This window comes from Eumetopias jubatus, unplaced genomic scaffold, assembly GCF_037043125.1.
Source record: "Eumetopias jubatus isolate StellerSeaLion01/CBP00866 unplaced genomic scaffold, mEumJub1_p1.0 scaffold_4, whole genome shotgun sequence".
Lineage (NCBI taxonomy): Eukaryota > Metazoa > Chordata > Mammalia > Carnivora > Otariidae > Eumetopias > Eumetopias jubatus.
In genome coordinates this window covers 157163419-157187995 of record NW_028274810.1, presented here as the reverse complement: position 1 = coordinate 157187995, position 24577 = coordinate 157163419, and the positions used below count along the sequence as shown (strand labels likewise).

General features: G+C 35.0%; 1 protein-coding gene across 1 annotated transcript in view; it reads left to right on the top strand.

The window, feature by feature from the left end:
• Positions 1-24577, top strand: part of RALYL (RALY RNA binding protein like) — a 325277-nt gene that overhangs the window by 203268 nt on the left and 97432 nt on the right. The window contains 1 exon segment of the mRNA XM_028113154.2: positions 19958-20033. Within this exon segment, the coding sequence (XP_027968955.2) occupies positions 19958-20033 (76 nt within the window).

The following is a 24577-nucleotide window of genomic DNA, read 5'->3' as shown; positions in this document are numbered from 1 at the left end:
TTTAAAAGGCTGTTGTGTTTTTTCATTAGCAGAACTAATTGATTTGTAGGCAAGCACATTTTCCTTTATGTAATGAAGCATATTTTGATTACCTTGTGAATAAAATCACAATTATTGTTCTCTTTTTAAGATGTACAGAAATTATTTTTCCTCTTTAACAGTTTCTTCCTTGATTTAAGGACAATGAATGTGAACTCAACTATTCCTTTTTTTAAGTTTTTATTTAAATCCCAGTTAGTTGACATACAGCATAATATTAGTTTCAAGTGTACAATATAGTGATTCAGTACTTCCATATAACACCTGTGCTCATCACAAGTGCCCTCCTTAATCCCCATCCCCTATTCCTCCACCACTTCCCCTCTATTAGTTAAGAGCCTGTTTCTTGGTTTGCTTCCCTCTCTCTCTCTCTCTTTTTTTTTTTTCCTTTGTTCATTTGTTTTTGAATTCAACCATTCTTATTTGAAATTTCCTGTGGTGCTATATCTTGTCCCCTCTTAATTAAGCAATGATAATATATGTATTGATTAACAAGAAGAACTTAAATCAAGCAGGAAAGGGCTTCTAGAGCCTCTAGGTAGAAATATAGACCCCAATTTGTTATTGATGAATCTGAGTAAAATTTAGGAATATTTTTAATAGCATGATTATTAGATGATACACTGGTAATTAAATTCAGATCAGATGTGGTATCAAATATTACTGTAACAGTAGAGGCCATTACAAAATAAAAGTACATAATCTCTATCCACTAGAAATTTCCTTAGGAATTAGTTTCAAAAGGTAAAACTAGTTCAGATTTCACAGAGAAAATAACGGACACTGATTTATTTAAAAATACTATTTTCCTTACTGTAACATTTAAATAAGGAAATTCATTCAACCTTATGAAAAAAAAATCCCTAGGGTGCAATCTGTGTATCTCTTTTATATTCATACATAGAGATGATTTATATACTAGTCAATATTTAAGCTGGATTTGGGGAATTGTATTTTAGCAATGCAGGAGCAATGGATTTGATTAACTAACACTTCCTTTTAAAAGAAGCTGAGAGTACCAAATTTGTTATCTGAATGTTAGCAAAATTAAAAAAGAGGATGGAGAGAGAACTTGGTTACTTGTCATGTAGTAAGCCTCGCATGGCTAGCATATGTATTTGGTTAGCCAAGACAAATTACACTCATAGAGGGGAAAAAAATGATGTTCTATTTCAATAATCATATTCAATTTGAAATTAAATATAAAAGTATCATGAAGTAAATGGTTATTTTTTGTTTAATGGATATATATATACCCATATTTGGATGGAAGTTATTAAACTTTGTAAATTGCAGTCTAGAGAATATTTCTATATAGCAATGTAAGAAAACCCATTAATTAACCTCAGTTTATGGCATGCTTTGTTCCATTAAGTTTAGACTACAAGGGAAAAGCAAAATAGAACAGGGGAAAAAATTAGAGGTTAATTGCCTTTGTTGATCACAGTAGTTTTAACAGCCCTAATCCGCTAAAATATATGTAAAAATTTTATTCTTAGTAAAATTGTGTGTTTTGAGAAATTTTATTCTCAACATTGAGGTTTTAATTTCATTTATAATCTGAATGAAAGTTGACTAAATTATATTCATAAAAATGCCAGTTTTGTATGTTCACATTGTCACACTAAAAATATTGACTTTCTCACAACTTTTTGATGAAATATACACATTCATATTAGAGTTTATTTGGAGAAATGGAGCCACATTCACCTAATTAGTATTTTTTTTCCTTTTCTGTTTATTTTTTCTCTTTTGATAGGTAAATACAAACTTTAGAGTAATGATATTAGTTTTTTGTTGTTGTTGTTCAACAATATTTATTGAGAGCCTACTGTGTTCCAGGCACTGTTCTTTTTTTTCTCTTTTTTTCTTAAAATTTTTTTATTGTTATGTTAATCACCATACATTACATCATTAATTTTTGATGTAGTGTTCCATGATTCATTGTGCATAACACCCAGTGCTCTATGCAGAACATGCCCTCTTTAATACCCATCACCAGGCTAACCCATCCCCCCACCCCCCTCCCCTCTAGAACCCTCAGTTTGTTTTCAGAGTCCATCGTCTCTCATGGTTCGTCTCCCCCTCCGATTTACTCCCCTTCATTCTTCCCCTCCTGCTATCTTCTTTTTTTTTCTTAACATATAATGTACTATTTGTTTCAGAGGTACAGATCTGTGATTCAACAGTCTTGCACAATTCACAGCACTCACCATAGCACATACCCTCATTATCCCAAAGTCTCGTAGTCTAAAATAACAAACATTTATTATTTTACCCTTTCTGTGGGTCAGGAAATCTTAGCATAGCTTACTTGTGTGGTTCTAGTTTAGAGTCTCTCACAAGACTGCCATCAAAGTTTTAGTTAGAGCTACAACCATCTAAAGGTTTGACTAGGTAAGGATATTCTTCCAACTTCACCCATGTAGTGGCTGGCAGGGTTTGGCTCTTCACCATGTGGCCTCTCCACAGAGTGCCTGATGACATGGAATCTACTCCCTCAGAATGAGGAAGAAATCCCAGAGAAAGAGAGAGTGTACCCAAAGTAGAAGACGCAGTCTTTTTATAACCTAATATAGGAAGTGATACGCCATTTCCTGCCACATTCTATTCATCAGAAGTGAGTCACACATTCTATTGATTAGAAGCAAGTCCAGCCCACACCCAGGCAGAGGTGAATTATATTCTACTTCTTGAAGGCAAAGGTATTGTATTAGTTTTCTATTGCTGCTGTAACAAATTACCATAAACTTAGTGGATTAAAATAATACAAATTTAGTATCTTAGAGTTCTGTAGGTCAGAAGTCCAGCATAGGTCTCACTGGGTAAAATTACAGGGGTCAGCTGAGCAGTGTTCCTTTCTGTAGACTCTGAGGGAGAATTTGTTTCTTTGCTTTTCCCACGTTTAAAGGCTTCCCACATTCCTTTGCTCATGGCTACCTTCTTCCATCTCTAAAGCCAACACTGATGAGCTGAGTCCTTTTCACATTACATCACTCTGACCTTCTCTCCTTCCTACCTCTTCCAAATTTAAGGACCATTGTGATTACACTGGGCCCACCCGGATAACCTTGAATAGTCTTCCTATTTTAAAATCAGCTTATTTCATCTTTGTCATATAATGTAACATATTCACAGGTTCTGGGAATTAGGCTCTGCATGTCTTCAGGGGGCACTATAGTTCTGCCTATTACATGTATGAAAGAATTTGTGGACATATTTTCTAAACTACCTTAGTAATCAGTCACTATTAAATAATGTTCCTAGGATCTGCCTTTTGCCCAAATACAACACATTGAAGATCCTGTCTCTTCAGAATATTCATCAAAAGCTAATAAGCACTAACCCAAGTAGCAAACTGCCTGCAATAGTCATTCAATATCCAATGGAGACAAACATCCCTATCTTTCTTTTGCTCAGGCATTTGTGGTTGCCAAAAGCAATAGGATAGAATTTCTACCCTTAAAGCAGGAGCAGGTAATTGGGTAGTTTGAGGAATGTACCTTTGGAGTCACAAAGAATCTAGTTTGAACATGGGTTCAGCCAGAATACTGGGTGCATGACCTTATGCAACTTACTCATCTCTCTTGCCTAAAGTTTTACTCTCTATAAATGGGGAAAGCAGTATTGATATTGCATAGATACTGTGCAGATTAGTTTATAGTTCAGAAATGTATAGTTCAGAAAAAAGTCTAGTATATTTTTATAAAATATATGTATCTGTGATATTAATGTTTTCTTTTAATGCCTATAAATCACTAATTAAAGTCATATTTTAGGCCCTCCCTTGAGCCAGGTACCTAACCTAGACATCAAGAATTCCTTTTGAGGAAAAAATTGAAAATATCATTCAGGAGATCTACTTCTGGGTATTTATCCAAAGGAAACAAAAACACTAACTCGAAAACATATCTGCATCTCCATGTCTACTGTAGCATTTTTTTTATAGTAACCAAAATATGGAAACAAACTAAGTGCCCATCAGTGGATGAATAGATAAAGAAAATGTGGGATAGATAGAGAAATAGATATAGATTTAGATATATGTATGTATACCATTGTATATGTGTATGTACATGAATATTATTTATCCATAAAAAAGGAAGGAAATCCTGTTATTTGTTAATAACATGGATGGAATTTGAGGGCATTATATTTAGTGAAATAAGTCAGACAGAGAAAGACATACTGTATGATATCACTTATATGTGGGATCTAAGAAAAAAAAATCAACAACCGAGCTCATAGGTAAAGAAAACAGATTGGTGGTTGCCAGAGGCAAGATAGGGTGGAGGGCAGGTGAAATGGGTGAAGGTAGTCAAAGGTACAAACTTTTAATTATAAAAAAATATGTCATGGGCATGTAATATACAGCATGGCAATTAGAGATAATAGTACTATATTGTATATTTGAACATTGTTAAGAGAGTAAATCTTAAAAGTTCTCAAGAAAAAAAATTGTAACTGTGTGGTGATGGGAAGAATGTTAACTAGACTTATTTTGATGATCATTTCATATATATGCATATGTTAAATCGTTATAATTCTATACATCAATTACATCTCAATAAAAAATAAAAAAATTTCAGAAAGAAACAATTCTTTTTGTTTTTTTTTAAAGATTTTATTTATTTATTCATGAGAGACAGAGAAAGAGAGAGAAGCAGAGGGAGAAGCAGGCTCCCAAGGAGCAGGGAGCCCGATGCGGGACTCAATCCCAGGACCCTGGGATCATGACCTGAGCCAAAGGCAGACGCTTAACCATCTGAGCCACCCAGGCACCCAAGAAACAATTCTTTTTGAAAATCGCATTGTCCTGGCTTCCCACCTTATGGGCAATTTCTCTATAATAATTATTCTGAAAGCCTTTTAATAACAATGATTAATTATTTTGTTCATCAATTTTTAATGGGCCCGAGGCTAACTTATTTGTGTCTTTAAATGTTTATTTTAAGATTAAAATCCTATTTTTTACTATTAAATGAAAACTATGAAATTGGTGACATTATTTGTGAATGGTATTGCAAATTTAGTTTAAAAATTCAACATTAAAAGTAAAATTATATGATTTTTACAGTGATAACATGAATACAAATTTGAGTAGACTACAACATGGTAAAAAATAACATTCTAAGCAAATTATGAAAGCTGTGGGGCAGAAATGTACTTTGAACTGTTATGGCATATAAATAATTCATAATTGCATCAAACAAGCTATGATATTCTACTAGTTTATACAAACTGACCTGTAAGTATCACATTTTATATATATTTTTATGTTTATAGAGTCAGGAAACAGAACAGAAATTTTGGTGATGAATCTGATAGTCCTGGGATCGAGCCCCACATCAGGCTCCCTGCTCATTGGGGAGCCTTCTCCTCCCTCTCCCACTTCCCCTGCTTGTGTTCCCTCTCTCCCTTTCTGTCAAATAAATAAAATTTTTTAAATCTTAAAAAACAAATAAATAAAATCTATAAAAAACATGTTCAGCAAGATTCAAATTTGGAAGTTTGTAAAGAATTTTGATTATTAAAAGCAAATCTCTTAAGTGAGAAGACAATTCTTACAAAAGCAATGAATGGAGTAAACAAATTACACAGTGACAGCTCTAAAGATATACAAGATTTAATTTTCATTTTTCTATTATAGTGCTTTGAAGTGTCTCAACTTGAAGGAAAAGTCTTTTGACTTTTTATAAAGTCCTGTTTATAACTAGGGAGTTTTATTTTGTACCAAAATGAAATGAAATTGAAACTTGCCATCAGGGAAGTACAAATCAAAACCACAATGTGATACCACCTTACACCAGTATAATGGCTAAAATTAATAAGATAGGGAACAAGAGATGTTGGCGAGGATGCAGAGAAAGGGGAACCCTCCTATACTGTTGGTGGGGATGGAAGCTGGTGCAGCCACTCTGGAAAACAGAATGGAGGTTCCTCAAAAAGTTGAAAATAGAGCTACCCTACTACCCAGCAATTTAACTACTAGGTATTTACCCTGAAGATACAAATGTAGTGAAAAGAAGGGGCACATGAACCCCAATGTTCATAGCAGCAATGTCCACAATAGCCAAACTGTGGAAGGAGCCGAGATGCCCTTCAACAGACGAATGGATAGAGAAGATGTGGTCCATATATACAGTGGAATATTACTCAGCCATCAGAAAGGATGAATACCTACCATTTGCATCGACAAGGATGGAACTGGAAGGGATTATGCTAAGTGAAATAAGTCAATCAGAGAAAAACAGTTATCATATGGTTTCACTCATATGTGGAACATAAGGAATAGTACAGAGGATCACAGGGGAAGGGAGGGAAATCTGAATGGGAAGAAATAAGAGAGGGAGACAAACATGAGAGAGTCTGGACTCCAGGAAACAAATTGAGGGTTGCAGAAGGCAGGGGGGATGGGCTAACTGGGTGATGGGCATTAAGGAAGGCACATGATCTGATGAGCACTGAGTGTTATATGCAACTAATGAATCATTGTACATTATATCAAAAGCTAATGATGTACTATACATTGGCTAGTTGAATTTAAAGAGAAAAAAAAATTGAGAATGCCAATGGTTGTATGACATCTACTTTTCCTAAGACATTCAAAAGAATATTAAGACTTTTTGACAATTTTTATCTTATAAAAATGTCAAGAAATGTACTCTGTGAATGGAAGTAAAAAGATAATACCTATGAAAATATTTGGTCTAATACAGTTACACATATCGACATAAAAATAGAATTAAGAATATTTTCCACTTACAATAGTTCTGAGCTGATCTTCCTCAGCACCTGTAGAAGTATTTCTCAATTAAAAATATTATATTTACAGAGTGGAATAATTTGAAAGTGTCAATAATGTCAAAACCATTAATGGCAAAGTCCAACTTTGAGGAAGACTTGTGAAATTTTATGAAAAACTTAAAATAAGATAACTGAAAACAAATTTTACAGAAAAATATAAGTGACACAGTATAAACTGATCAAAGCACCATGAAAAATTAGTCAGTTTATGTTATATTTCATATTCAGATAATCAACCTAAATTTGTTTTAATTTTTCTTCATTTTAAACAGATTAAGAATTTTTAAAAATCTTTTTGATTACTTCTCTTTATAGAACCAGTGATGTAATAAGCCAATTTGTTGATCAATTAAATAAATTTTCAAAATTATGTAATTTTAATATTTTTAATGCCCTATTCACACCCAAAAGTGACTCATGTAGATACTACACTTTATGGTCACTATAACTATAACCTTGTTCTTGACTCTACTTTCTACCTTTGACAGCCATGTTGAGCCCCTGAAGTGCAGGTAAAACAGTCACTAATTCATTGATTAAGTCATTCGTGTGTTCAGCAAACACTTATTAACTCCTCTATTTGCCAGATAGTCTAGGTGCTTTGAATATATTTGTGAACAAAGCAAAGATCCCTGGCTTCACGGAGCCAACATTTAGCATGGGGAGTAGGGCATTACCTACAGATAAACAATAGGCATAATGAATAAATAAATTGTATCATGAATGAGGAAGTGATAAATCCTTTGGAAAACAAAAATTCAGGCAGAGTAACGGGGATTGTCAGTGTGAGAAGTGTAGGGAAATGAAATGCCTCACATTAAAGAGGTGAGAAGGTGACACTTGAGCAAAGATTTGAAGGGATTAGGGGAATTAGCCGTGGAATTATGTAGGGGGAGAGAGGCTGGGATAGAGGAAGTGGCTAATGCCAAAGGCAGACGGACACACCTGGACTGCCTGAGGAACAGGAGATCCGTATACCTGGAGGGGGAAAAGCTGGGGAGTGGAGTAGGGTATGAGGTGTGAAGAGGGAATGTGGCTGGCTAGAGAGAGGATAGGATGCAGGTGGAGTCATTTTAAAGTCCTCTACATATTGTTGCATGGCATTATCTAAAAGAATACTTATCTGATTAAATCTTGTGTATTCTTGTCTTTATCATAGCTTGGCTTTGTTCTTAAATATCAGGTAATCTGTTTCTTTCCTGCTTTTGGTGAAGGTTAGATCCTTTGCATTTCCTTGATTTCTGGCTCTCCTAGGCTTACATTTTTGTCACAGAGCTCTTTGAAGTTTTGCTATCTCATGGAATTTTAACAATAAGATTGAATTTAATGGTTTTCTACATTATATATGTTCATGAAGACTTTGTGAAAAAATTATCTTTTAAATTATTAAATATTTTAGTAATTTGCCAATAAATTTTATAAGCCTTGCGACAAGTGATACATCTATTTTTTAACTGAAAAGTCAAACTTCATCTATAAAACATGATGTTTATTTAGAGTGAGAACTCCTGAACTCAGAGTCTTGGCACCACTACTTATTAGCTATGTTATCTTGTGCAAATAATTTATACTTTCTCAACTTCAATTTGTATAAATGGGAATCTGCCATAAGACCCATATCACAAGATTATTGTGAAAATTTTTTAAGATGCGTGAAACTGTGATCAAATGTTAAATGATATGCAAATAAGAGCAACTATAATTATCATCAAAGATGACATTAAGATACCATTAGGCCATTCTAAGCCTTTAAAAAAGCATTTTTCAAGTTTGTTCCCTAAATGCTTTATTTTTCTGCTCAGAATTTTTAACTCCAGTGTAGTTATCATACAGTGTTATATTAATTTCTGGTGTACAATACAGTGAATCAACAATTCCATGTATTGCTCAGTGCTCATCAGGATTAAGTGTACTCTTAATCCCCTTCACCTATTTCATCCATTCCCCCATCCACTTCCCCTCTGGTAACCATCAAATTGTTCTCTAGAGTTAAGAATCTGTTTTTTGGTTTCTTTTTTTTTTTTCCATTTGTTCATTTGTTTTGTTTCTTAAATTCCATTATGAATGAAATCATATGGTATTTCTCTCTCTCTGACTGGCTTATTTCACTTAGCATTGTATTCTCTAGATCTATCCATGTTGTTGCAAATGATAAGATCTCATTCTTCTTTATGGTTGAGTAATATTCCATTGTGTGTGTGTGTGTGTGTGTGTGTGTGTGTGTGTGTGTGTGTGTGTACCACCTCTTTATCCATTCATCTTATCGATGGCACTAGGGCTACTTCCATATTTTAGTTATTGTAAATAATGCTGCAGTAAACATAGGGGTGCATATATCCTTTCAAACTAGTGTTTTTGTATTCTTTGGGTAAATACCCAGTAGTGTGATTACTAGATCTTAGGGTAGGTTCATTTTTAATTTTTTGAAGAACCTCCATACTGTTTTCCATAGTGGCTGCACCAGTTTGCATTCCCACCCACATTGGACAGGGGTTCAAACACTTGTTTCTTGTGTTGTTGTTGATGTTAGCTATTCTGAAGGGGGTGAGGTGATATCTCACTGTGGTTTTGATTTGCATTTCTCTGATCGTGAGTGTTGTCGTCTGCTCAGAATTCTTGATACTTCCTTTTCAAAGCAGTTTAAAAAAAAGTAAAATCCTTAAACAATAATTAAAGGAAGTGATTTAAGCTAAATATGTTAGATTCCATTGCTTCTCAAACTTGAATGTGCATAGCAGTTACCTGGATGTCTTGTTAAAATGTAGTCTGATTCATTGTTCTGCAATTCTAACAGGATACAGATGCTGTCTGTTTGCCAACCAAACCTTGAGGATCAGAGTTGTATGCTAATCTCAATATAAAATGCGTTAAGCTACCTAACGTTAGCTTTGGTGTTTCATTACATTTATGAAGTATAAAATACTCTAAATATAGCAGCTTTGGTGTTTTAAATACCGAATGCAAAGTCATCAAAGAAAGGACCTGAGAAAATAAATTTATCTGTATATATATGAAAAGAGAGAGAGTAGAGAAGGAAGAGAACACAGGGAAACAATACCCAAAGCTTGGGATCTACTTTACTTCACTGATGGAAATCTGAGAGTTCTCAAGAGGAAACTATTAATCCAGATTCTGTGCTTGAATTTTACTTTCCTTAAGGAATATTTTGTCCTCAAGTATGAAACTAAATAAACTCTTGGGATGCAAAGAAACTAATACTGTTAAGTCCATGCACTGATAATGAATATTTGGCTAAGATTATTTTTCTACCAGGTGTTTTTGGTCTTAATTACCACAACAGTTATCTCTACTCTTAATGTCAATAAGTCATTAAGTATATTTGTAAATTTGTTAAGCAAGGTCCTAAACAAATTCAAGGTGCTGCTGGTGAACATTTATCCAAATTTTAGATTTGATTCATTTGGTTTCTGGAGGCTTTATCTCTTAATAAAACATACAATCCTTCATTTTTACCTTTGTAGAGATTCTTAGAGATGTTCATAGAATATAGAAAAGCATTCTTCAAAAAATATACCCAAGGTAATATAAGAGATAAAGTGATAGAGAAAAAAATGATACAAGTTGAAAGTTTGAAGAATTAAATAAATTCAAATTTGATTTAAAAAATTGCTTTGTACCTGTATGACAATGTGTTTGTATTCACTGTTAAATAACTTTAAACCAGACATTGAGTAAATATGCACCAGTGCCGTAAAGTTTCCTCAAGTTTCATGGCCGTTTAGGCTTCAGGAAAATCAAAAGTATTTTAACAATTAGCTAATGGGAGTTTTGATGAGAAAAGCAAAATAAACAAAAGGACAAAAACAGGTCTCTACTGCTTAAATGGATAGAGCAGCGGCTTTTGCAGAGTTTACTGATAGATGTAACTCTGTGAGACTGCTAACGTTATAAGCGGTGTCTTGGGAGGAAACCACATCAGGTACCAAGAATGGACTCTTAAGAGCATCCTCAGCCATAGAGGGTGGACCACCATGTTCCCAAAGCACGAACTAGTCATCTTGATTGTGATGTTTATCATATTAGCTGTGATCAGCTGCAGGTTCATCTCTCTCAGTGGCATCCCAGAGAACATCATGTTCATATACATTTACCCAGTACTTAGCACGGTACCTGGCACATTCTGTAGGTTCAGTAATTATTTGATCAATGAAAATGAATGATTTGTGGCATTTTTTTTCTTCTTAATATAACCTTTGAAAGCAATAGACAGTAAATAAAAAAGAGCATCAACTATACATGCCCACTTTTTTCACTGCAGTTTCTATTGGGGAAAAACCAATTTGAATCTAAATAAGTCACATGATGGGGCTCACCAAGTAATTAGTAATAAGTTCAAGCTTCCACTTTTATTTGCCCTTGCAGACAGAGCCTGGGAGCATAGAGCATTTTCTGGTAACAAATGGGAATCTGGCCAACCAGTGATCTTTGCATTAGCATTCTAATAACCAGAGGCCAACGTGCCATAGTGCTGTGTCAGAACTAATTTATGAAACCAGGTCCAGAGGCTCATTAAAATGGTCACAATTCAGTGACTGCCCAGTAAAATTAGACTACAGTTTCATTCCCATAACAGTGAATATTTTAACATACTATTAAGGACATATTTCAAGTGTTAAAACTAGCTTTGATTCCATGAAGGGAGAAACAACAAGATTAGAAAGCCATTTACTTTTGTACCAAATTAGCTCCACTTTCAGCTTTAGGCTTAAAATACTTCAAATGTCCATATTTTAGAGCACACAGTAGACTCCGCTTGCATTTGCAAGTCTGGTGCGTTTTTGTTTTTTTTTTCCTTAGAGTAAAAGCACTTCTGGGCAGCTCCATCAAACCACCGTGTTGTGAACCTACCTGGCCAAGACGTCTCAAGCAATCAACTGGGTTGAATGTATTTCCCCCACTGCCACCAGACAGATCTCCTTACAGCATTCTTTTAATCATACATCCTCCCCCCCATGATGCCAAGACTCCCGGAGACTCAGAGTATATTACTTTACATGCTACTTTCCACAGCCGGACCAGAATTGAGTGGCATAGCAAATGTGACATCCAAAATCTGGGTAAGAGCAATGAGAGGGTAGGCAAAGTTCTAGACCGTGAGTCTTGCAGCTCTAGTTTGAGGCTGTTGCTGACTCTCAGTCCTCTCTCTCAGGGCAGGAGCAGGTATCAGTCAGTGCCTGGCACAGGGGCCATGCTCAATAATAGAGACAGTTGTAGTGAACTGAGCTAATGATATTATTATGAATGCCCTTTAGTTTCTCAGTTCCTCAAACATCTGTGTACATGACGTGGGAATAATGATTCCTGCTCTGCTTAGTTCACAAGATTGTTCTGAGGGTCTAAACTAATAAATGCTCAAACACCCTTTAATGGAGGGTGCTATACTAGGGAAATGTAGGGTTCATGCATTCCCTTGTCAAACATAACGGACTATTTTCTTTATCTCCTGAATTTTTATTCAATGGAATAGTAATGAATCCCTAAATCTTTTAAATGTGAACAATAAAAGGCTCCAAATGACTTTTCCTGGAAGTCTTTATGCCATGGTTGAATTAAACTTTTATTTAAACCTGGGGAAGGAAACAAAACAAACAAATCTCATGAATTAAGATAATACTTTGAACTAATTCTTTTTGAAAAATATTTCTTTTTGGTTTTTTCTCCATCTAAAAAATGATATTGATAATGTGGATACCTTATTATACTATAAGTTAGACATCACTTTGATATCAAGGTGAAATTCCTGTAGAAGTAACAGATACCAGCAGGGATCACTAGTGGTAGAGGTAAGTAGCAAGTGTCCGTTGATTGTTGTAGTGTAAATAATATATAATTGAAGAGATTAAATTATCTTTTTGCATGAGGATATTCCAAATTGAAACATGGCAAAGAAATAAATGTAAACTATTTTTCTAAATATTTCAGGGTATCTCATAAACCACTGTTCTGAGAGCACACTGTTTTGTTGGGTGTTCACATCCAAGTGTGCCATCCAAAACATACTCTGTTCATACATATAGATATATATATATAAACATATGAGTTAAACGCAACTGAATGTTTCTTTTTTCCAGAATCTTATCCTTTAATATGCATTATAAATATCCAAGAAAGAGATATATTATAGCATTTTTACTGAACTTATTTTACCATGATTTATTTGTTTGGCAACATACCTATGAACATCTTCCAAAACAATTTAAATAAATACCACTTTAGGAAATGTGCTGAACAACGTGTGTTTGGCTAGACACACTACAACCTGGGCAAGGATGTGCCTTCTGGTCTGTATGAATTTAATCAAACCATAGACTCATTGAACACCTATGGGATAAACAACACTGTGCAGGACAAAAGTCCAAAATCAAAGGCAAGTACTCAGTAGTCTGTGCCATTGGAGCAATGTCATATCATAAAATGGGGGTGCCAACAGGGAGTCACACAGTGTTTGGGTGTCAAATTGGAGGTATCTTCCCAAGAGTTATAAAGCATGAACTAATAGAATGCTGTTACCATTGTCTCAGTCACACGCTAACGAGAATCATTCAAATAAATACATTAACGTGTGTTGGATATCGTTTCTGAGAAAGACACTTTGGAGCAGTACCTGTCTCTGTTTGCCTCATCTCATTTACCTCAAACCAGAATAGGTTCAGCTCATTGACTTTTTCCAGCTCTCTAACTTTATAGTTATTTCTGTCATGGTATATTGGCATCGCTTATTTAACTTAGATATAAAGAAGAAAGGAAAACTGATTAAATTTTTTAGAACACGAAATATATTTTTTAAGTAGTTTACTGTGAACAGATATGGTTAGTGGACCAACAGGATATTTTTCAGTTGTTTGATTTTGAGGTTTAATCTTAGAAGAATAATTTTGGAGTAAACTTTTATTTTTTTCAACCTATTTTTTTCATGCTAACTTGAAATATCAAAACTTCAAAACAGATAGGGGGTCTGTTCTATGAGTCTCTTAGTTGGTCCTTGCTGAGGGCTCACAATGTCAAAGGACAAAATGCAGATGCCCCTCCTCCTCCCTCCTTGCGGAAGTCTGCTGTCTCCAGTCATCTCCTATCAGTGGGTAAAAGTTTAGCTCCCTTCTGCTTTGTCCCTAAGACCAGAAAGGGGTTGGGGAAATTCTCCCACACAGGTATGATGTATATTGTACCCAAACAGAAACACTTTAAGAGACTTCTTTTTAATGGTACTTACCTAACTTTACTGACTCTCTCTACAAAAATGTAATTCTAATACTCAGATAATAGAGTCCACCTTCTTGATATATAGGTACATTTATAGGTACTTATGCAAAACAAGTAAGAATTTAACTAGGATTTTTTGGATGATCTCAAAAAAAATTGTTGAGAATGATTAAACCCACGGCCTTTCTTGAGGACAGTACATGATTTCTAAATATTAGTATTTGGTATGATTCTGTTTCCAAATTTGGGAATTTAAGAAATGACACTTTATTTCCTGTATCTCAATGTTTTACTCCAAAGCCCCTATCTTATAAGAGGGGCCGAAAAGTAAACCTTGGTCATTGTTCTCTTGCCCTACCTATGGGAAACTTACACAGTGCCCGACAATCAGGGAAGGAAACCTCAGGGTATCTCTCCAGCACTGACCACAGAGTTTACTGTTCAGATGTGATTTGCCCCATTTGTATGGTCCCTTTGAAGGCCAGTAGCTCTTGAGACATGAAAACCTGAGCCTTGGCTTCCAAATAAACCATGTTGTTCTGAAGACACAATTAAATTTTATATTTATAAAGTTCAGTACAATGGAAATGCTCATTCATACAGAGCTTGGCAAGACTTCGTGTTCACTGACTAGTTGAGTTCACTGACCTCTGTCCCTCCTCCCTGGACCACATCCAACCCCTTTCACCCTAATCCCTGTCCATTAGCACCAAGTTATGGATGATCTCCACTATAGCAATATGAAATATATAAAATATAAGTATTTCCTTTAATAAATTCAAAGGAAAATTATGCATTCAAGCACTATCTTATGTCTATAAGAAACAAAAGATTTTTTTCTCCATTTTTTAAAACTTTTGAAGAGAGGCCCATGTCTGGAAATACTGAGTTTAACAGCCTTTCATGAAAGGCTTTCTGTTGTATGTGTATGCTGTCAGACTCCTAAGTTTATCTTCAGAACCACTAGGACCATATTTTTTTTTTAAAAAAGGTGTTACAGTATTTGTGTTGACAGACTTAAGTCTCAAGCTTTTTATTTATTTATGAGAATAGTTATGCATTTTCAGTTCATAGTGGAGACTCATGGAGTCTGAGCTAGAGACACACACATTGTGTCTTATTATATTTCATGGACATGTGTCCTCTACCATCATTACAAACCTTATAAAAATAATAGAAATTTGCTTTTGTTTCACTCACTTTTTTGTTCCAACTCTGTCACATCTGAAAGATTCAGACAGCCTTGATCTTTGGTTGTGCCTTATCCCAAATCATACAAGAGTCACTGTCTTCATGATTCATTCTCACAACTGTCCTCTACTTGGAACCCAAAATTATATCCCAGTCAAATTAGATGTAAAGTTCTAATTGGGGTCTCTACTAATCTACTCATATCCAATAATCCCACCCAACTGCTCTTCTTTCCTGCTATTTCCTCATTCACAATCTTTGCTGAAACCACCTGTGCACCAAAACTCACTACCCCTGACCTGAATATTTATCAATTCACAACTTACCATCTTTGTTCCCATTTTCTTTAATCTTGTATTAGTTATTAAGTATATACAAAATAAAATTTATACTATATTAGAGTTATAAAGAATGATCATTAAAAACTCATGTTCCCACTACACGTGCACACTTAATAGTACATTATAATTAATTTTCACGTCTCCTAGATGTCCTACCCAAGTTCCACATTCTTTTCTGCCCTTTAAAGGTAACCTTCATTCTAAATTCATTGTTTATCTCTGCTTGCTCTTCTTTTATTTTATTACATGTATTTGATTCCTATGCAATATTTGTTTAAATTTGTATTTTTATTAACATAAAAGGATTCATTCTGTCAGTGTCTTTCCATGATATCATTTTTTGGTCAGTGTTATGTTCCTGAGATTCAGTGTTTTTGCCTGTGGCTCTAAGTCTCTGTCTCTGTCTCTCTCCTTGTCTCTGTCTCTGTCCCTTTCCCCCCTGTTGTATAGTGTTTCATTTTGTAAATATATCACAATTCGTTTATCCAGTTATCTATCAGTGGATATTTGTGTTTTTCTAGAAATTTTTTCTATCTTAGTGTACTGCAATGAACATTCTTGTATATAACATGTGGTGCACATATGCAAGAGTTTCTTCAGGTACATACATACCTCCTGGGTCATAGGCATTTTAAGTTCACTATATACTATATAAATTATCTTCCAAAATAATTGTACCAATTTATGCTTATACCTGCAATGTACACCTATTCCAGTTGCTCTCAAACCTCACCAACTCTTGATATTGTCAGACTTTGTAAATTGTTGTAAATTCAGTGGGTATCAATTGTATCCCATAGTGTTTTAATTTGAATTCTCCATTACTATGCTTGCTTGGCAGCACATATACTAAAATTGAGTTCTCCATTACTAGTGAGTTTGAGAGTCTTTTCATGTGTTTATTCAGCATTCATCTTTCTGTAAAGTGCCTCTCCTATGTTTTTTGCCCAATTTTCTATTTGGTGGTTTGTCTCTTTTTCCTATTATGAAATGATTTTTTTTATATATTCCAGAAAGAAATCCTTTCTCAAGGATTTCTTCATCTAGTTTGTGGCCCTTCTTTTCATTGTCTTTATGTAACTTTTGATGAGCAAAAATTCTTTTTATTTTTTTTGCAATGTAGTAGTAGAATTTATCAATCCTACATTTTAAGGCTAGTGCTTTTTATGTCTGGTTTCAGATTACCCTTCCATATTCTGATCTCATAAAGATATTCTACTACATTCCTCCTAAAAGTTATATATTTTTGACTCTCACATTTAGGTTCTTAATCCAATAGTAACTAATTTTTCTGTATAGTGTAAGGTAGAGGTCCAATTTCATATTTGTCCTTGCACTAACTGGCAACCAATTATTACAACTTCAGAAGCCTATCCTTACTCACTGATCAGCTATGCCACCTCTTTCCTAATTCAGACATCCACATCTGTGTGTGTCAGTTTGGAGGTCCTCTACTATGTTGTAGTGGTTCATTTTCTAGCTGTACCATTATTATAGTCTTAATTACTACAGCTTAAAATAAATCTTGATAAGGCAACTTTGCCACCTTTGGGTTTTTTTCCAAGGGTTATTTTGACCTTTTGCTCTATCATATAAATTTCAGAATCAACTTATCCAACTCCACAGAGACATGAAAAGAATGTTTGGTGATTTTATTGAAATTATATGGAATCAATAAATCAACTTTGGAAGAATTAAAATGTTTGTTATATCAAGGTTTCCAATTTCTCTATTTATGTAAGGTAACTAAAATCTTCCAATACAGTTTTATAATTTTCGTTATAAACATCTTTAAAATTTTATGATGTATTTATCCCTAGGTACTTTACTTTTATACTAGATAAATTACATCTTTTAGAATTATATTTTAAAAATGTGTATTGCTGTGTAGAGATGATTTTTGTACATTGGCTTTGAACCCAACAAATTTATTAAACTTGTATTGATTATAATAATTGTGGATGCTTTGGAGTGTTTATGTGGATCCACTTATTATCAGCAATTATGACAGTTTCATTTCTTCCTTCCCATTTCTGATACTGTTTCCCTGTCTTCCTTCACTGACTATGAAATCCAGTACAGCATTATACAGAATTAGTAATAGTGAATGCCCTTTTAAATTCATTGATATCAGGGGCTGGCTCAGTCGGAAGAGCATGCAACTCTTGATTTCAGGGACATGAGTTCGAGCCCCCATTGGGTGTAGAGATTACTTAAAAATAAATAAACTTTAAAATAAATAAAATAAATTATTTGATACTAAAGAAACTGTGGCCATGGTTTCACTATTAAGTATGACATTTTCTAGAGATTCTTTTTTTGTAGCTATCCTTTATTAGGCAGAAGGAGGAAGTCTCCATCTCTTCCTAATTAAGGATTTTAACACACATGGATGTTGAATTTAGTGATTATATGGTTCATATTCTTTAATGTGGGCACTCTCTCCTGCCCCCTCTAGTTCACAAGGACATGAAAGCTAAAGCTCAAGTTCTGGTTTCAACAAATGTCTTCAAGGAACAAGGTAGAGTCAGTCTTCCACTTCCATCTGAGTTCCTGCTTTCACTCAGGTGTAGAAAAAGAGATACATTCTACAGTTGACCCTTGAACAACATGGGTGTTACTGACCCCTTGTGCAGTCAAAAATTCACATATAGGGCATGCCTGGGTGGCTAAGTCGGTTAAGCGGCCAACTCTTGATTTGGCTCAGGTCAAGATCTCAGGGTCGTGAGATCCAGCTCCCGTGTAGAGCTCTGCGCTCAGCAGGGAGTCTGCTTGGGATTCTCTCTCCTTCTCCCTCTGCCCCTCCCCAACTCCTTCTCTCTCTCTCTCTCTTTCTCTCAAATAAATAAATAAATCTTTTTTAAAAATTCACATATAATGTTTGACTCCCCCAAAACTCAGCTATTAATAGCCTACTGTTGACTGGAAACCATACCAATAAAAGAAACAGTAAACATATTTTGTATGTTACCTGTATTGTATACTGTATTCTTACAATAGAAGTAAGCTAGAGAAAAGAAAATGTTATGAAAATCATAAAATACATTTACAGCACCATACTGTATTTATTGAAAAAAATCTGCATATAAATGGACAGTGCAGTTCACACCAGTGTTCAAGGGTCAGCTGAATTTTATGTAGAAATTTTGGTTGTTTTCACTGGTGGGTGGCTCATCCATCCCTAATCCAGGGTATTTAGCCCACTGTAAGGAAGAGAAGCATTCCCTTTCTTTTCGGTCAAAATAATGCCCCTCACTTCTTTCAAAGCTTTTCTTGAAGTTTGCCTTTTTTTTTAGATTTTCCTTTTTATCATGTTTTAGAAATTTTAACTTTATTAAATCTTGGTTTTTATGTAATTTTCCAAACCTTTGTCACCCAACTTTCTAACCCCTTAACAGTTTTACACATTTCTTTAAGACAGAAGTTGGTCAACTATATGTAAATACTCTTTTGTCATGTACTTAAGTATCTTATTGTCTTATCTTAGACACTTTATCATGGTTTTAGTTCACGAAGGCCAAGGATGTGCTCTCTTCTTCTGACCACCCCAGAACTCTAACTACACATTCTAGTTGCTGAGTGCATTGTGTTATTCCCTCAGTAAATTTGGTATGCTCTACAATTCCACCCTTCTACATTCCTTTTCTACATAGATGGAAAGATATTGTCATGGGAACTTAATAATTCCTCTTATGTCCAAAGCTCTATTCCATGCAGATGTCTGTGCAAACTGAGACATTCCTGCCAAAAATCCAGTTTAGAAGGATATCTCATTCTCTCTCTCTCTCTCATTTTTTTAAAGATTTTATTTATTTATTTGACAGAGAGAGAGGGACACAGCAAGAGAGGGAACACAAGCAGGGGGAGTGGGAGAGGGAGAAGCGGGCTTCCCACGGAGGAGGGAGCCCGATGCAGGGCTTGATCTCAGGACCCTGGGATCATGACCTGAGCTGAAGGCAGATGCTTAACGATTGAGCCACCCAGGCGCCCCTCTCTCTCTCATTTTTACTAAACATTCTTCATTTCCTTTCCTCATTCAACAGTCTTTTTTCATAGTTCTTATCACTTTCTAATATGTTATATATTTTTCTTATTTATTTTGTTTGTTGTTTGCTGTCTATTTCTCCCCCAGTAGAAAGTAAGTTTTTCGAGGGCATGGAGCTAACCTGTTTGGTACATGACACAGCTCAAACAGTGCCTGGGCTAGAGTAGGTTGAATAAAAATAACCGTTGAATAAATAAATGGCATACAACATTTGTAGAGGCAAATGGCAAAAGGAAAAAGAAAACCTCATGATTTATTTTTCTCATATGGATTCATTTTTCCTAATCAGTGCTATATTATTTTTTGCTTTTAGATATCAATATGGCAGGAGAACCCAAACCGTACAGACCAAAACCTGGAAACAAGAGGCCCCTTTCTGCACTGTATAGGTAAGTAAGCAATTTTGCAAGATATAGTAATGGAAACTTGTTACAACTTTAGAAGGCAATATAACCTATAAGGAATGTTTTAAAGAACAATCTTTCCTGGCATAAAGTACAACAAAATGCTGGTGATCAACATATAAATATATCACACAGCATTGGCAGGGATCTTGTACACCTAACCTTCCTATCTCCACTTAACCCCTATACAAGATACTCCTCTAATAAAAATCTAATAAAAATCTCTCGTGACTCTGCTGACAAAGTGGTGGAAAGGTCAGTTTCTTTTGAGCACTGCATGCAGTGCACTGTAGGTATTTTTCCTATGTTGTTTAACTTTCATAACCATCCTGCATTGTAAATATTGCTACTCTCACCTTACAGATCAAGAACCTGATATGCATTTTCTTAGAGATTTTCCCTAGGTCACACCATTTGTAAATGATGGCACAAAAGTTCAGACTCATGCTTTCTGATACTATATCTTGAATTCTTTCCACCCCATCATTCAGCCTCTTTCATCACAAACTACATGTTCATTCCCCCCTATTTCTCTAAAACAGCAAATGCAGTCTATCCCTTCTCCAGAGAGACATACCTAACTACCTTTAACTTTTCCTAATATACTTGGGTCTGAGTCAACTTAACATTCTGGTCTTTCCCCTCTACATGCCCCAGTTTATCAGTGTCCACACCCATAATTTCAATTGTAGGTGGATAAGTAGACGGTATTGAGGGTCTTCATTGTTCTGTGTAAACTTCTATCACTTTAGGTAAAGTTCAATTCCTTTTGGGAAGAAGACAAGAGTAAACTAAGAGAACTTTTAGTTCTTTAAAAACAGCCACTTTTTTTTGCATTTTTAAAATTTTATTATGTTATGTTAATCACCATGCATTACATCATTAGTTTTTGATGTAGTGTTCCATGACTTATAAAAACAGCCACTTTTGAAAAAAAAAAAAATGTTCTGCTGCTAAGCCATATGTCCCACTCGATGAACTTGTGCCATAGGTTTTTGTATTGTTAAATGCAGATTTTGTATTTCTTTCTCTGTTAAATTCCCTTTTGTTAGACTTAGCCAATTATTCCCAGCTATTGAGGTTTCCTATTATCCAATTTATTTAGTCTTCTCCCAGATACTTATCTTCATTCCATCAGCATCCACATCCAAAGAGCTAATGTAAGTGTTGAGCAAGCCCCCCTCCTTTTCCCTGATATTATTTGGATAAAGGAGAACTGACTTATACTTGTAAAAATTGATTATATTCTGATCTAGTACAGTAAGAAGAGTACTCAAAAGATAGCTTGGAGCTGTTGTTTTGTCTTTGTTCTCAAGAACTAGCATTATCTCCTTTTTTCAGACACTCATAGCCTCATTTCCCAAACTATGAAAGAAAAGGGTCAGAATTCAATGAGTTTCAGGTCCTATTCATTCTTAACACCCCAGTGCTCTCTAATGTGTGACCATCAGAGACCGTAAGGATATATTGAAAATATGTCTTAATTGCTCTTATTATTTTGACTGTGTGGATTTATTTATTTTAACTTAAAAATTTATATAAAAATGCAAAGGTGTAGGTCTTAACTAATTTGTTAAATGATCATAAGGCAGTATTGATGTTAAAGGTCAGAAATGAAGTCACCAACCAAAGGCAAGTGATCCTTTCTGTACCTTGTTTGAGGTAAAGGATAATACTAATAAAACTGAAAAATGCAACATCTTTTTTGATCAGATTCATTTTTAAATGTATGTGTAGAACAGCCATTAATGCAGAACATTTAAAAAGTTGAATTTTCAATAATTAACAAAACAAACTGTCAGTGGCTTCTTTTTCTCACCAGAGAGTTACCATGGTGCAGTAATGTTAGTTTTCTTATTTTCCCTGTTCTTGGACTCTTTTGATTTTCTTATGAAAATAGAAGCTTATGACAAGAAACAGATGTCTTTTTAACTATTATTTCTCTATTACTAAATTATGTTGAATTGTGAATTCAAACAAATCAGAAGCAGAAGCTCATTTAATCTGATATATTGTATACAAATCACATTAGTGGAGAAATGCTTATTTATCCTGTTCTCATCTGTTTACACAAATGAAGGCTAGGATGTCTGTGAAATTACAAAGCGGTAACAAAGGGAACAAAAGAGAGCGAATGTGCAGCTGAGAAAGCCTTTTTATACAAACTTTCTCATTCTGACATAAGCTTCATAATAGTAGTACCTTCTTTTTATGTGGGCAAACTGTGTTTTCATAGTCAGTATTCATCTGTTCACCATAGAACTCCACAAGGTTGGTATTATGTGCCTTGCATTATAAATGAGAAAACTACGTTTCCAAGACAATAAAGGACTCGCCCCAACTAAGGTAACAAGATAGGAACTGAACTCTGGTTTTCAGCCTTCAATTCTAGTGATCTTGCCACTAGATCCCAGCTCCCCATATTTACTGACCTGCTACTATCTAAACAATACAGATTATAAAAATCAGAGATTCCTGCCCACCAAAACCAACAATCAGTTATATTTCTGTCCATGAATATCATGCCAGCAGGTGGCAAAGGAAAGATTCTACGCTAGACAGCATAAGAACAAGAGTTACAACCGATTTCTGTGATCATAGGGCACAGGTTGTGAGCTTCAAGTTCTTTATCTCACATAACGGCTGTACAATTTTCTTCATTGGATAAAATTAAATAATTGAGGCGAAAGCACCTGGCTTAGTGTAGGGCATATGGTAGCAGCTTGAAAAGAGGTTGTTTCTGCTTTCCTATTCTTTGTATCTTGAGTCTCTTTTCCTTATCTGTGAGATGAAAGAGCTGAAATAATTTCATTTCTCCATTCATTTATTCATTCATTCATTCATACAAGACATGTTTATTGTGTATCTACTATGGTTTAGGCACTGTGGTAGCTGCTTTTCAAGGCAAATGACATGAAAAATGCCAAGGCTACAGGGCAAGGAGAGAGCAAATGAAATAAAATCAATTATTTTTCTGGTTATTAGTAACCTCCGATACACCTTTGTGCTCGAAACTGCTATGTCTCTATGTCTATTTACTCTGTTGGGGATGTGTATGATGTACTATCAGACTTTCTCCTTCATCTGTATCCATTTCATCTCCATCATTGAATACAAAGTAGTATTTACATGGAATACACACTGAGGCATTACTTCGCTCTGTTACTTCTTTTAACAGGATTTTCAGTTTAGCCCAGAAACCTTCACCAAGCATTTATCATGTGCTAAATTAACATGGTATACTTGAAAGACACAAAAAATTTTAAAAACATACCGAAGCTTTAAAATATTTACTGTTAAACATGAGTGAGATGTACATATAAATAAGGAATATAAAGTATACATTCAGTTCTATAAGAAATGAGAGAGTTACTGATCCTGCCAAGGGGGAAGAGAGTGAAAGGTCTGGGTGACACTTGAGCCAGCTTCTGAACAGACAAGCATTCACTCAGTAGACAAAGAAAAAGAAGGGCATGCTGGGCAAAGAAAACGTGAACAGGGTGATAGGCACAGAAATAAAGAAAATCATCTCATGGTGAGAACTAGTATAGTTCACTTGATGAAGAGCAGGTACCTGGAATGCTATGGTGGCTCAGGCTATCAGGATTTTAATATGCGTGCTTATCAGATTAAGGAGATTTGGCTTTTATGCTACAGTCAACAAGGAACCATTTGAATATTGTGAGCAGTTGGAAATGGAATGGAAGGATGAGTGAGAGTCACAGATATGTCCAAGGTTTCCAGCTTAGGCAACTGAGGGGATGATCATATGAGTCTGTTAGAAGAAAGAGGAAAGACATGACAAGCAACAGCAAGCTCAAGTATAGAGTTGGGGAAAGGAAGCAAAAGAAATTATTTCAGTCTTAGACATGAATTCATAAAGACAGACAATTCATTAGAATAGCACTTATAATAAAAATGTCTCCCGTTAGGGGCTATTTGTAAATGAAACATAATTAATCATTTGTGAACATTCCATAAATACTGGACCTAGTCCTAATGGTGAATAACAAATCTATTCTCTAGGGAAAATATTGTAACTTTTAATAAATTGCTGCTTCAAATGTGCTGTGTACATTACACAGTGTCTATGAGGGCCTAAAATAAAATTCTCCCCCAGGAAGCGAGTTTCCCAGCATGCCAAGTTCCAATTAATGCTAAATAATAGCTAAATGAGAATAATTGTATGATGATTTTGTTTCTGCTTGTAAAGGAGACAGACCTTTCCTCTCTGAAGTGAGTAAAGCTGACAACCAGAAAACAAAGATACTATTTATCAGAGCTGACCAAGTACAGGTTTTCACTCACCTAGAGGCAGCCCTCCCAGTCACAGGGAGCACAACCCAGTAAGACACATGAAACAAAGCTTCATCCCACTCATTGCATGGATATTGCTAGGTATCATTCCCAAATATGGTTTTATGCCAAATATGGTTATACAAATGCCTTTTATGGCAACCTTCCCAATTCACAGAGATGACCGTGGAAATCAAGATTGTCACTGCAAGTAACTTTAAGGCTCCTTAAGA